At 39.0% G+C, this 15,290-nt stretch overlaps 1 protein-coding gene across 1 annotated transcript in view; it reads left to right on the forward strand.

The window, feature by feature from the left end:
• The first annotated feature begins 318 nt into the window (after positions 1-318).
• The window catches only part of PRTG (protogenin), a 122,522-nt gene continuing 107,550 nt past the window's right edge, over positions 319-15,290 (forward strand). The window contains exons 1-2 of the mRNA XM_061182092.1: positions 319-474; positions 2,707-3,009. Of these exons, the coding sequence (XP_061038075.1) occupies positions 381-474; positions 2,707-3,009 (397 nt within the window). The 5' untranslated portion in view covers positions 319-380. The remainder of the gene's footprint in view (positions 475-2,706; positions 3,010-15,290) is intronic.

Consider the following 15,290-nt stretch of genomic DNA (forward strand, 5'->3'; position numbering starts at 1 on the left):
CCCTCCCAGCGTCTCCCTCCGCGGCCGCGCCGACCTCGCGGTCCCCAGACCAGGGGCCAGATGTAGAAAGTAGTCCCGAGGCCGGCAGCGGCGGCGCTGTCCACTCCACCGCCCCCGCCCTCTCCAGCCGCCGCCTCACTCCGCCCACGGGCCGGACGCTCGGGTCCCCCGCCTCCTGCGAGCGGGTGTCCGTGCGCCGGCCTCGCCGCGCCGGAGGAGACCAGCCGCCGGCCGCGCCGTGCCACGCCACGCCGGTGCCCGAGCGGGAAGCCCAGGCTGCGCGCGTCCAGCCGCCGCGCGGAGAGCGCCCGGAGGAGGGAGCCGGCAGGCGGACAGCGGCTGCGGGGCGGCCGGGGAGCATGCCCACCCAGCCCCGCTGAATGGCGCCTTCCCTGCGACCCCTCGCCCGGCCGCGGCCGCCAGGGATGCTGCTCGGCGCGCTCCTGCTCCTGCCGGTCCTCGGCCCCGTTCCAGGTGGGCGCGCTTTCTTCTGCGCCGGTGGGGCGTGAGCGAGCGCGAGTGGGCAGGGGAAGGAGGCAACCGGGTGCGTGTGTGTTGGGGGGGGCGGCGGCGGGTCCTTCGCGGGGGCGCTGACCCCCGGTCTCTGCCCCCTCCCTGCAGCCAGTCGGGAGCTGCCGCTGGAGCGCGAGGTGCCGGCGGGCTCTGCGGGGGCGCGGGCGGCGGTGGGCGCCTCTCGCAGCGCCCGCCCCTCCCCGCTGCGCTCCCCCGGCCGCGCGCTGCGGGCCGGCGCCCGCCGTCCACTCTCGCCCCTTTCTCCTCGCGCCATTGTCCGCGCTCCGGCCGCGTACTCGCCTTCGGGGCCAGCCTGGGCTCCGCGCCGCCCGCCCTCCAGCCGGGGCCGCCGCGGCCGCACGTGGCTTTATTTATATTGTTTCCTTAGTGGCAGCCTCGCGGCGCAGGGGGCGCCGCGTTTCCGCGCGGCTTCCCCTGTTTGCAGTGGGGGCTTCCCCACGTTTTAGGGCGGGGGAGAGAATGGGTGGACTCAGCGCCCAGGTCAGGCCCCCTAAGTGCCCCCACTTTCCCGGATCCGGATCGAACGAGGAGGAGACGGGAGGGGTGGAATTGGAAAGAGAAGAGGAGTGGAAGTTTTGTGGCCCATTTGTGCCCCGGAGGGGAGGGAGAAGGGTCCCGAAGCTGAGAAGGAAGGTATCTAAGTAGGGTTTATTTCTAACAGCTAGGGATTTTGGGGCAGGGCCTGAGATGTGTGCGAATCTGAAGATCCCTCCAAACTCCAGGTTAGCCTTGCGCAAACTTGGATGAACTAATTTTTCTCTTTTGACGTGTTGCTTTATTCTTAAAGAGTTAAAAATTGTAAAGTGGATGCGGGGTGCGGGGGGCGCGGGGAGAAGAGATGTTAAGAAGAATGGGTTGTTTTATTTATTTACAGGTTACAAACTCCTGACTTTCGTGGGTTTTTTGTTTTGTTTGTTTGTTTCCTGGAGGAGTTAGTTTTCTATTAGCAAGAGAAAAGGATCAAAGTCAGATGTGACTCGGAAACACAATGGGCGCCTTCCGGAGTGGTCCTCGCTGCGCGGGGCTATTAGGGTCGCTCGTGTCGCCCTGGGCATCCATTAGGAGAAGTCGGCAGCCAGGGCGTGGGAGCGTGACTAGTGTGTGAGGTTTGGAGGACCTGCCTTGATGAGAAACAGAGATCAGTCCCGGGGATTGGTACTCATGAATTCAAGACAATCAGAAGGAAGATGAAATGCCCTCCGCCCCTAAACCCCTAATACTCTACTCGGCCCCAATCAATATGCAAGACTTAAGCTGACCTTTGCGCTAAATGCAGGAGGTGACAGGGTATTAGTTGGTCATCGGATGCTTTATCCTGACGGGGACCGGGGATGATGTGTATGCCTAGCATAAAGCCTTTACTCTGCTCTGATAAAAATGTGTATTGGTTGATTAAGCAATCTCCTATCCCTGTTAGACAGTAAGGACCAATTAGTCACGCATTTTTTTCCAACAGTTGGTAGTTCTTAAAAAAAAAAGAAATAGAAGTTTCCTAATCCGATCACCCACTGAGTACAAGCAGCAAGAGTTAGCAACTTTTCAAAGTCAAATGTTTGTCTTTTAAATACCTACCATACTCTGCAGAAATTAAGTAAATGGGTCTCTTTCAAGGAGTAGAGACAGAGTCCTTGCTATAAAAGGGCAGATATAAAAGTGCAAACTTGTCATCTGTCACAAAAGATAAACGCACTTCCCAAAGGAGTAGGTACCAGGGGTTTCAAAAACTCTTCAAGGGACAAGGAAATAAACTTGCTTGTTCACAGAGTCGGAGTTTTGCTAATGATTTCTTGTAAAATTAGACTTTTACGACTTACTCTGTTCAAGATCTTTTTGACAAGCTTGTAAAAGTAAGCAAACAGCTTGTGCTCAAGAGTTTTCCTGATGATTTTGAAACTCTAGCAAGGCACTTGAGGACAGAATTCTTAAAAGGGGTAAAAGTTATTGAAATCTTCCCTATGCTTTTTAGTATAAGATGTTGTAAAAAGATTTCTCTGATTTGTTGAGAAGGTTAGCTGAAACTTAGATTGGCTTATTAAGGTGTTTGTAAGTTAAATAATATGGTTTGTTAAACTTCGTCTCATTACACTCTGAATATGTGTTTTACAATTGTGTGTTAAGAAATGATTTTACACTTATAATTCTGGGTATGCCTTTCCCCCCTTTTCCTTGTAGGAGTATGGTGCTTTAGCGAACTGTTTTTTATCAAAGAGCCACAGGATATAACTGTCACAAGAAAGGACCCAGTCGTTTTAGATTGCCAGGCTCATGGAGAAGTTCCTATTAAGGTCACTTGGTTGAAAAATGGAGCAAAAGTGTCTGAAAATAAGCGGATCCAGGTTCTGTCCAATGGCTCTTTATACATCAGTGAGGTGGAAGGCAAGCGAGGAGAGCAGTCTGATGAAGGATTTTATCAGTGCTTGGCCATGAACAAACATGGAGCCATTCTTAGTCAAAAAGCTCATCTTACCTTATCAAGTAAGTGCTTAAATTCTTGATTGTTTGACGTTTTTCACTGCTACATTTTGATGATTTCTCGATTCATTAGCATGCTAACCTGAAAAATCACACAAACATTAAGAATTTTCCTGGAGATAGTAGTTGATGCTAACTAAGGCATGCAGAAAAATCTGAGGAAAAAAAATATATACATTCGAGTGAGTGATTTAGAACAAAAGTCACATTAGGTTTAGAACACCAAAACCTGTAGAGGTGGCTTTGTATAAATTTAAGTGTTTCAAACTGTGAAAAAAGTTGGGTGAAAAGTTTGGCCAACACAACAAAAGTTGTTCTAAAATCTCATTTTTGTAAATTAATAATTAAATTTTGAAAATCACAAGCAACTTTTTCTGCTTTGTAGATGGCCCTTAAGTGCTAAATCTTTCATATAGCCCAAGCTTCCATTTCTCTGACTGCTTTAAGATCACTCATGTTGCTTTTTAATTGAAAGAGAGGGCATTGGTCAGTAACTCTCAAGCCTTTGAAGTATTCCTAGGCTTTTCCTGCTGGGAGAGAAAGAGATTAAGGCCATTTCCATATTATGCCTAATGGACTTAAACCAGATCTGCCCACTTTTTTCCAGTTGTCATAAAGTTTGCTGTCTAATGATTTCCTTTGTATTAACAACCCAGTCAGATCAACCATTTGTCCAAGTGACCCACTGCTTGGTGGTTGCCCTGGTAACTGTTGAGTGTAAACATGGGCCTAGGATAGTTAGAGAACTCCTTGTTTTCACTGAGGCTTTCCACCTCTTCAGGTGATCAAATACCCAGCACTCAAGATTACAAAAGACAATGTAAATCTTAAGACAAAACAAAACACAGCACAACTGTATCTTAAAAATAGTTTTACAGGCATCCTAGCTACAAGCTTTTGTTAATCCACAAAAGACAGATTTTGCACTATACCTCCAAATTGATCATTTACAAGATGAACAATAGGAGGAGGGAGCTCTTGAGATAAAGTCATAATCTTTAAGAAATAGTTTCTTCAGGGTCTCCACAGTTGAAATTCAGCTATTGGTGGGGGTTTCCTAGGTGACTTTATTGTAACAGTCCATGGCCATATTCATGCCATCCTCATTTTAGTAATATATTTTATTTGTACAATAATAATTAATAGTGGAAAATAAATTGCAAGCAAAGATATTTTTGTATTGAAAAATGTCAGAAAAGTAGAGGTTTCCAATTCTAGTCCCCCTCCCCCAGAATGGTATAAACCTGAGAGAATGTCTGATAAACCCTTTTTTTTTTTTGCTGTGATCATTGGCCAATAATCATCTTTTTGTGTTGTTGTTGTTGAGTAGTGGTTTTTCAGTACAGTATTGTTTTCAGGATAGTGTGCTTTTTATGCTTATGTCCTGTTCATTTAATTTTTGTCTAATGTAAAATTGTTCTATAGAGTTGTAGTTTTTCTACCTTTTTGGGTTTGTGGAATATTGTGTTTTCATATCCAGGAACTGTAACTTGTATTACCTTGCCAGAGAGGAGAGGGGCAGGATGGAAAGGTGGAAGGGGGCAGATGGGCTTTGAAAGATGAAGCATTTGTCATGACCACACGGTATTTCCAGGACCTCCTTAGAAGCCTGACAATTCTAAGGCACTCAGAAATACTTTGAAAACACAGAGCTTTCAGTTTTCATAAATAAAGTCTGAACAGTATTAACATAGTAACAGTGAAACAATGTTAGTATTGGCTTTTTGAGTAGCTTTAGATTTTGTATCTTTATAAAAATTATTAATGACAAATATTTTATTAGATGTGAATCATTTTGAAGGCTTTTGTGGTGAAGTATTAATATTTTAAGTATCAAAAACTTTCCAGTTAAACTATGTAGAACATTGCTTTGCTGTTAAATATCAACTGTAGTATGTTAGTTATAGGAACCACACTTTTCATATGCACACATTTTATTTAACTTGGAGGAGGTGCTTTGCTAGGAAATTGCGTTCAGTATTATAGATTTAAAATAAGAAATGCATAGTGGGTTTAGATTTTTCTTTAGAAATGAAATTTCTTAGAGATTTGAAATTCACAAAGTTAGTTCTGATATCTGAGAAGCAATGTCCAATGACACTGTAGGCTCAGATGACTTTATCCTGTGTTCAGGGTAAGACGTTATACGTATTAAACAGGAAGAGAATAGGCATTAAGTGGACATTCTGTTTTTGTGGGTTTTTTTTAAAAGGTTAGTTCTCTCCTAGTTAGTGATAGCAGCAGGGTGCAAGTATGTTCTTTTTATTTTCTGGTCAAGGATTTTGTCAGCAAGCATATCTTTTAGTTCTGAAGTGTAATAAGTAGGACAGCACCTGGAAATCTAAAACTTTAATCTGTGCAAGTTTTAGATTTTTAACACAGGCAATCAAGTCTTGGTTTCTAAACTTAGGAACTAGAAGCTGAAAGTTGCACTCTAGGCAAGAATTCCATTATTCATGTGTAAATTAGGAATTCACAGGGTTAAAAGGTTAGAAACTGGCCAGGATGAGGTTTACCCTTGTGATAAAGAGCAGATGACCCTCATTCATTGGCCAAAGCTTTCATGTAGCTCTTCTGCAAAGTTAGTTATTGCCATGAATTGTTCTTGAGGAATGCAGAAATTCAAATGTGAACAGGCCTTTCCTTAAGTGTCACTATGGAGCCTTATCTCCCAGGCACATCAGAGCTGGCTGTGGGGACAAGGTTCCTCCCCAAAGGCCTGGAGGCTTTGCTTTCCTGTTGTTCATCCAAGCACAAAAGGATTTGTCTAACTTAGTTTTTCTAAGGCATCCCATTTTTAAAGGAAAGTATAGGGTTAAAGTAATATTTAGTTTTTTTAAAAAGTTAATCCTTTTTATTGATAGCCATTTTAGCCATTTTACATTTTCATGTAATGGAATAGAAAGGGGAGTAATGTGGGAGGCTCTTTTTCTAGTTGTACACAATAGTAAGAACAGAATATTAAACCATTTCCCATAAATTTCAGTATTTTTAACAAAATCAAATTTTCACTTTCATAGGGGCTAAGTCTTCACTACATAAATAATCTAATTTAAATATTTTAGGAGTGAGAAGTAATCTATGACATCTTGACATTTCTTGCATTCTAAATGTTGAAGTAAGATAAATTTCATAGGAAAGCATTAGTGTGGTAAAACGGTCTCATATTTCAACAAGTTTAAATTAAGATGAGACATTTGAGAGAAGTAAAGGAGGCGGGTTGTGTTCTGCGATGTGTAAAAGACTGGCCCTAAGCTAGTGATTGAACAGGAAGCTGGTTGTTTATTTCCTTTCCATAAAAGGTGGAAATTGAAGTCTTAGGATAGAGGGAAAGAGAACATAAAGCTGGCTTATATTTGTTGGGTTTTTCAGGACTGTTTGCTTGGGTGCAAAATAATTTTTTAAATGAGCATTTGTAGCTGGAAGACCACAGGAATTATTATAACTTTATGATGGGTTTTTTTCTCCAAATTTTTGAGATTAGTTTTAGCATCCGTAAAATTGTTTTGGGGAGGGTGTCTATTTCTGTAATTTTATGTAGCAGTAGTCTCCTGTAAAAGGATGTAGGTTGTTTTCCATGAATAAAATGTTTATTACTTCAGTTTAAGTTGAGATGAAACTTGAGGTTTTTTGATGAGATTAATGAAAAACTGTTCTGTGAGTGTGGTTCCTAGCTTAAAGAGTAGTACATAAATTATAGCTCAAAGCTGATCTTGAAATGTGAAGTTAAAATATATTGAAAACATTTAGAGTCATGTTCGAAAGAAAAAAGGGTGGGTGGTATATTGAAAAGAGAAAGGTAAGAGCTATGAGACTATTAGCCTAGATTTTGAATTTTATTAATGATCCTGGACCCAAGATGGGCAAGGGTTTGCTTCATTGTCACTTTTTATTGAGATTTGTAGATGCTGTAAAGGACATTGTCTCTTACCTGTGTGCATGTTCACGTCAAATTAAGCTGTTAACAGTTACTTGCCCTAACTTAAGAGTGCTAACACAAAAGTAAAAGTTGTTTGATTTTGGAAAAATAAGACAGACTGAGATATTTAGAGAGACCAATCTGCCAACATTGTAGATAAGGTTCAGATGGTGCTTTCTGGGTCTAAGAAAAATCATCTATCTTTAAAGAGAAGGGGGTATGGTTCAAAAGTACATATTTAAATTAAAAATTTACTAGCTTAAAATTGCATAAGTTAAATCAGGGAAGTAAAAGCACATGTAGTTCTACAGGCTTATTTACAATGATACTTGGTTCTTAAAGTCTGTCTACCTGAAAGGTTTATCAGGTACCTGGTGATCACTGGGTAATGGAACCAGTTTTTCCCACTTTGCACTTGATTAGTGAGGATCATTTCTCATCTGCAGAAACCTGTAACGCTATCTCACTGTTTTTCAAAGTTGTTGGATTTTTTATTTTTCAATGAAGCAGGGTCCACTGAGGGGTAGAATTATAATTTGCTTTAAGATGTATAAATGTGTTTGTTTATTTTATTTTTGTCCAGCTTCTTAATGGAATTTTGAAAGGGCATTTGGTATGGCCCTCTTGTGTCAACTAGCTCTGATTATTCTAAAGAAAGGCCCTAACTCTCAGCACTTGTTTGCCCAGGCATTTGTTGTCATTGCTCCTGAATTTAACAGCTGGGCCTATTGATGAAGTCCAGAGCAGTTTAAAAGAATAGCAGAAAACAAATCTCTTAAGCAGGGTGTTAGGTTGAAGGAGTATTTCAATTAATAAGTACATGCATTTGAGGTTACTTTTTTGAAAACCCTAATATTCTTGACTACAATTTTGAGAGATGATTTTTATTTCTCCTAGGCAGAGGTGCTCAGTTAGGGTTGATTACTTTCAGCTTTTAAACTGGCAATTACTATTAATATGAAAATAATAATGTTAAGTCAGGCATTTTGCTGAGGATTATAGTTGAATTTTAAAAACAGCACTGATTATTGATATGTTTTAAGAGAAATTCTAAAAGTTGTACCCCAAGTAAAGTTTTTGTTGTCAGTCAGGGCTATTTTATTTTTTAATTTATTTTAAAAAATATTAATTTATTTCTTTGGTTGTGCCAGGTCTTAGTTGCAGCACGTGGGATCTCTTAGTCGCGGCATGTGGGATCTTAGTTCCCTGACCAGGGATTGAACCCCGGCTCCCTGCCTTGGGAGCACAGAGTCTTAATCACCGGACCACCGGGGAAGTCCCAGTCAGGGCTGTTTTAGTACTTCCGAGAGTTTATAGTGTTCAGACTCTTTATTAAAACATTTTTAAAACTCTCATTTGGTAAAAATCTTGGTAAATGAGAGGAAGAAGAAGATATGGCTGTAATCATTGAAGCAGTATTGGAAGTTGTCCTAACATGGTAATCTGCACAGAGCAAGTTCACAGTCAACAGTTGACAATAATGATGTACAAAAAAGGTAAAAATGTTCCAAATTACCTTCAGCGGCTATAATTCTGAAGCCAAGTGAACTGCTTTAGGGATATGTATTGCAGAGGATAAAGGTGTCATCCTCACAAAGGTCTCTGACACTAATCTGACAAATACTTTCCTGACTTTTACATTCCTTGGTTTTTTTTCTTTTTCTTTTTTTAACCTCTGGTTCTCAGAAACTGCTTTTGATGAGCTTTAAAAGCCAAATTCTTATAGACTGAGCAGAAGGCATGAATTTAAAATGTTTGGGATTTTTTTTTTAAGTTTCTGGAGGGTTTGCCTTTTTCTTGTGTTCGAATATATATATTTTACAGCTTTAGCATTTGTAGTGGCTAGATTAATCAAGTAACTATTGGAGAATGCAATCATTGTTCAGGGTCCTGGTTTCAAACTTGTATCCTCATTGGATTTGTTGTTAGGACTGATGGAAAGAAAATTTTCTTTAAAATTTTTGCTTTATGAAACTATAGTAAATCCCTGTTTAGAACAGTGTGACAGTTTTTTTTTAAATGATATTGCTTCATATAGACTACTTTCTCTAAATAAATCATATTCCTTTGGAATAATCCTCCAAAATGGCCTTTTTATTGTTTTGTAGTCTTTTTAGTACTACTCAGAATGGATCTTCCACTCCACCAACATTTACCAAATAAGTAAATAAAAAAGTAAATTTCTTTTTTTTTTTTTTGAGCTGTGGATTACATTTCTCAGGGTTTCTCAGCCTTGGGGCAATTGACATTTTGGACTAGGTAATTCTTCATTGCAGAGGCTGACTTTTGCAATGTAGGATGTGTAGCAGCATCTCTGGCCTCTACACACCAGATGCCAATAGCACCCATTCCTAGTTGTGGTGACCAAAGAATGTGTTTTGGGAAGCAAAATCACCCCTGGTTGAGAACCACTGATGTTTCTGAGAGTAGTGCAAAACTTCTTTCCAAGTGTCACTAGGCTATTAGTATTTTAACTGTTTCTGTCTTAACTTGATATTCAACTTTTTTTGGTTTTAGCAGTGTTAAATTTATTGATTGGAGACGACTTACTATTTTTAGGTACTGTCAAGGAAGCTTGATAAATGTGTTTGGATTGTTGTTTGTCTAATTTGGAGTGATGCCTTTCCATCCCTTTTCACACATAGTACATTGAAAACTGCTACTAAGAGTTTACCCTTCTGTGGGGATGGTGGTGTGCTGAATTGGGCGATTGGGATTGACATGTATACACTGATGTGTATAAAATTGATGACTGATTAAAAAAAAAAAAAGAGTTTACCCTTCTGTAGGTTCATTCATTTTGATTTCAGTATTTCATATCTTTTTTGGGGGATATCTAGTCTAAGAGTAAATGCAAATTTCATTTAACTGTGTTTACGTAGCACCTTTTTTTTCTTGATGTGATGGACACCATAGTTGAAGAGATATGAGAAATCTCCATGTGTGGTTAATGTTAGAGAACATCTTTTGTGATGCTCTGCATGGTGAGAAGTAAAACTGTATGAGATTAACAGCCCAGAGAATAACATTTGCTGTGTGGTAGGTTTTTCATTGGGTGAATGGTTAACAGAAATCTTTTCAGCTAATTCAGTGGTACCATAGACTTATTTTGGGCAGAAGCAATTTCACTTCTGCACATAATGATGTAAAGATGGTAGCATCTTGTGAGGGCATCAAGGGGCGACAGAAGGGAAAAGAATTAGACACTAAAGTATATTAACTAGTACATAGAAAGTCACAGGCAAATTGAGTGGTTATTATTGAAATATTTGTTTTAGATTACTTAGTAGTAGTGGGCAGGGACTTCATAGTTTTTATCTTTCCCAGGATATCACTCTATGTGTGTGCTTCCGTTTTGATTAAGCTGTTTATGCTAGTAAAAGTTATGATTGTTGCTACATGCAGTTAGTCACCCGTAGAGGCCACTAGCCACTGGTGGCTCAAGTGGGCAAGTTGAGATAGATGAAGGAGGAAGCAGAATATTTTAATGAGTGATTCTAGTGCTGAGCAAGTCTGGCTAAACGTTTTTGGCACCATGTGTTCTATGCCAAAAACGTACTTGGAATAGAACAAATCATCAGTTAGTTCAAAATAGAAGAGAAGAATGCACATTTTCATTATATTTGAGGAAAATAGTGTTTGAGTCAAAACAGAATTTTAATATTCTTGAGTGCTTATTTTCCTGTCCTTGTAGTCATTTCATAAAGAAATTATGAAGTTGACAATTTCCAATAGCTGGTAAATACTCTTCATGCTGCTAAATTTTTACTGAGTTGTTGGGAGGGGTGAGGTGGGAAAGCAGAAAGAATGACAAAAAGGCAGAAGAGCCAAGCATTAATGCCTTCTCCATTGTTGGTGACTTATACGACTTTAGACAAATCACTTAATCATTCTGATCCTTGTCAGATCCTTGTCTTATCTGTAAAAATAGGTACCTGGGGGAAAAAAAGGAGGGATGGATATTGAGCAACACAGTGCCCTCAGTTTTTTAATTCTGTTATTGTAATTCTAAGTAAATGGCCAATAAATTATATTTTTTGTAAGGCTGAGTCCAATCACATTGCAAGAGAACCATTTAAGTAATTGAGAAAAATTTTTAAAAAGCTAGTCAGTTATTTAACTTGGTACTTTTAAGGATTCATACTCTTGCAGTGGACCTTAGGAAGATCTGCTTTTGGAGATGGGGAGGCCTTAAACCAATACTGATAATTTGAATTAGTACTATTTTTAAGAGTCTAGAAAAATAAATTACTTTGTCTGGGATTGGACAGTTCAGAATAGTTGTGCTGCTTTGAAGGTTGACATAGTGTAGGAGAGGTATAACTTTACAAATATGTATCTGGTTCTGCTAATAATTAATAGTGTAGTCTAATGTTTATTGACTCGGTGTTTAAAAGAATAGTGCTGGTTCCATCTTAAGAGAGTTTTGCTAATGTTATTAGTGTTTTAATAGAAATAGATTATACTGGCTTCCCCACTACGACCGCCAATTCCTGTTAAGAATGATAAGGTTTAATTTTTCCCCCAGCTTTCAAACTGAATTAGCTTGAGTCCCTCTGATTGGATTTAAAGTAATTTCGATTAAAGTACTGACCTCAAACTGGACACATAACAAGAAAAAAATGCTTTGATGTTGGTATTGCATTTTGGTATTTCTTTTTAAAAGGGAGTTCACAAATTTTCTTAAATAATTTTATCAGCTAAATGTGTTCACTGTTTTCTTAATAAAAAGAATTCACTTTTTGTAATTTAAGAAAGCCATATCTTCATGCTCTGACTTAGTAATACTTTTAACATAATTGTAACTGAGGGACCAACTTCAGTAAAGCAATAAGATTACCAAAAGTTTCACCAAAAGGATTATGAATGTTATCCCAGTGATGGAATATGATTTCTTCAAAGCCTATAAGTATCTTTACCTGGATGATTTACCACATTTTTAGAATCTGTGATAATTAATACTTGAAAGAAAGTACACAGACAGAAGAAACTTCGTGAAATTTAAGTTTAATTTTCAGTCTACCAGTTGTCAACTTGGAAGCTCTGATATTTAGGGAAAAAATTTTACTGCTTAGCACATGGTACAATGAGAAATTATAAGTGGATCCACAGTTGGTCAGTGGAAAGGTGATCATTTTCTTACCATACTAGAATCGACTCCACCATTCTTTTTATTTTTTTAATTGAGATATAGTTAATGTACAATATTATGTAACTTACAGGTGAACAACATAGTGATTCACAAATTTTAAAAGTTATACTCCATTTATAGTTATTATAAAATATTGCCTATATTCCCTTTGTTTACAATATATCCTTGTAGCTTATTTATTTTATACTTAGTAGTTTGTACCTCTTAATCCCTTACCCCTATTTTACCACTCCCTGCTTCCCTCTCCCCACTGGTAACCACTAGTTCTCTATATCTGTAAGACTGTTTCTTTTTGTTATATTCACTAGTTTGTTGTAGTTTTTAGATTCCACAAATAAATGATGTCATATAGTATTTATCTTTGACTTATTTCACTTAGCATAATATCCTCCAAGTCCATCCATGTTGTTGCAAATGGCAAAATTTCATTCTTTTTTATGGATGAGTAGAATTGTATGTATGTATATACCACATATTCTTTATCCATTCATCTGTTGACAGACACTTAGGTTGCCTCCATATCTTGGCTATTGTAAATAATGCTGCTATGAATGTTAGGGTACGTCATGTATCTTTTTGAATTAGTGCTTTGGTTTTTTTTGGGGGGGGATATATATACCCAGGAGTGGAATTGCTGGGTCATATGGTTTTTAGTTTTTTGAGAAACGTCCATACTGTTTTCTGTAGTGGCTGCACCGATTTACATTCCCACCAGTAGTGTACAAGGGTGCCCTTTTCTCCACATCATCACCAACATTGTTATTTTTGTTCTTTTTGATGATAGGCATTCTGACAGGTGTGTGGTGATAGCTCATTGTGGTTTTAGTTTGCATTTCTCTGATGATTAACAATATTGAGCATCTTTTCATGTGCCTGTTAGCCATCTGTATGTCTTCTTTGGAAAAATGTCTATTCAGGTCTTTTGCCAATTTTTTAATCAGGTTTTTTTTTTTTGATATTAAGTTGTATGAGCTGTTTATATATTTTGGATATTAACCCCTTATCAGTCATATCATTTGTAAATGTTTTCTCCCATTCAGTAGGTTACCTTTTCATTTTGTTGATGGTTTCCTTTGCTGCTCAAAAGCTTTTAAGTTTAATTAGATCCCATTTGTTTATTTTTGCTTTTATTTCCTTTGCTTTAGGAGACAGATCCAAAACAACACTGCTACAGTTTATGTCAGAGTGTTCTGCCTGTGTTCTCCTCTAGGAGGTTTATGGTTTCCTCTCTACCATTCTTTATCAGAACAGAAGGAAAGTGATTAAAGTTTTTTCCTGTTAGACAACTTTCCAAAGGGGATGACATTTTTAGAAAATAAATGACAAAGAAAATACATTACTATTTTCCACTGATCTCCAAACTTTTTTTTTTTTAAATGTATAGGAAGTTGCAAACACTCCTCTTTTTTTTTTTTTAATTTTATTTATTTATTTATTTATGGCTGTGTTGGGTCTTCGTTTCTTTGCGAGGGCTTTCTCTCTAGTTGTGGCAAGTGGGGGCCACTCTTCATCGTGGTGCGCGGGCCTCTGACTATCGCGGCCTCTCTTGTTGCGAAGCACAGGCTCCAGACGCGCAGGTTCAGTAATTGTGGCTCACGGGCCCAGTTGCTCCGCGGCATGTGGGATCTCCCCAGACCAGGGATCGAACCCGTGTCCCCTGCATTGGCAGGCAGATTCTCAACCACTGCGCCACCAGGGAAGCCCTGATCTCCAAACTTTTAAAGACTTGTTTAGATACTGGCTATGAACATTTTGAAGAGAGAACCTTAAGATTCATAAAACTTATCCTATAGTCAGTAGAGAGTCCTTGCTTCCTAGTTTGACTTGCAGTATCATTCTGCCTTTCTCTAACATGAGTAAAGAGCACAATTTGTAGTCTTAGAAATTTCTATTTTGCAAATAATAAATATGAAGCTGGAAGGAGTTAACTGCCTTATCCAAGGGCACAGCTGCTAGATCTGAGACCAGAGCTCAGGTTTGCTAATTCTTGTCATGAATTTGAAATGCTTAAATAAAGATTTTGTCCTGTGTCTTGTGTGGAAGTGTGTCTTACTATATTCAAATATCTCTTCACACCCAGAATATAGAAAAGTGAATGGTAATGGAATTCACCCTGAGGTTAAAGATACTTCTTACATTTCTTAATATTTATGTTAAAAATATTTTATCATTGTGCAACTTACCCTTTACTGTACTTATATAAGGTTTTGATGTTTCTGTTGATGTAGTGAACATCACTAATGTGTTTATATTTTTACTGGTCCTGTAACACTTCATGGAACTTCTTTTCTTGTGGATAACTTCAATGTGGGGAGATTGAGCTCTTGTCCCTTTAGAGGCTCAGTGTTTGTTGATACATCCGTCCAAATGGAAGTTTCATCTGAAGCAGTGATTTTTAGTGTGTCTTTGAAGAACCTCCGATGGAGTGAGACTCTTTTGTAATTAAAAGGTTGGTTTTTTTTTTCTTTTAATGAAAACTACTATTTATGTATTTATTTGCTTGCTTGCTTGCTTGCCATGCCGCACAGCTTGTGGGATCTTAGTTCCCTGACCAGGGATCGAACTCAGGCCCTCAGCACTGAAAGGGCAGAGTTGTAACCACTGGGCCACCGGGAATTCCCCAAAAGGTTGAGTTTTAAATAAATGGTTGAGCATGTGTCATTATTATCTTACGGGAAGAGGGGCATAGTGACAGCCTATATCTAGCTTGGAAATGGTTTTTATAACGACAGTTTTATTGAGATAGAATTCACATACCACAAAGTTCACCGTCTCAAAGTGTACAAGTCAGTAGGTTTTGTGCATCTATCACCACTGTCTAATTCTAGATTATATCCATCACCCCAGAAAGAAACCCCACACCTCCTAACTCTCCCCTCCCCTATTCCCTGGAACCACTAATCCAGTTTCTGTCTCTGTAGATTTGCCTTTTCTGTATATATTATAAAAATGGAATCATACAGTATGTGGACTTTTGTGTCTGGCTTCTTTCACTTAGCATAATATTTTCGAGGTTCCTCCATGTTTTAGCATGTGTCAGTACTTCATTCCTTTTTTGGGGCTGAATAAGATTCTGTTGTGTGATATACCATATTTTATTTATCTAGTTATCTGTTGATGGACACTTGGATTGTTTCCATCTTTAGGCTATTCTGAATAATTCTGCAGTGAACATTGGCACATAAATATTTGTTTGAGTCCCTCTTTTCAGTT

The sequence above is a fragment of the Eubalaena glacialis genome, chromosome 2 (assembly GCF_028564815.1).
Source record: "Eubalaena glacialis isolate mEubGla1 chromosome 2, mEubGla1.1.hap2.+ XY, whole genome shotgun sequence".
Taxonomy (NCBI): domain Eukaryota; kingdom Metazoa; phylum Chordata; class Mammalia; order Artiodactyla; family Balaenidae; genus Eubalaena; species Eubalaena glacialis.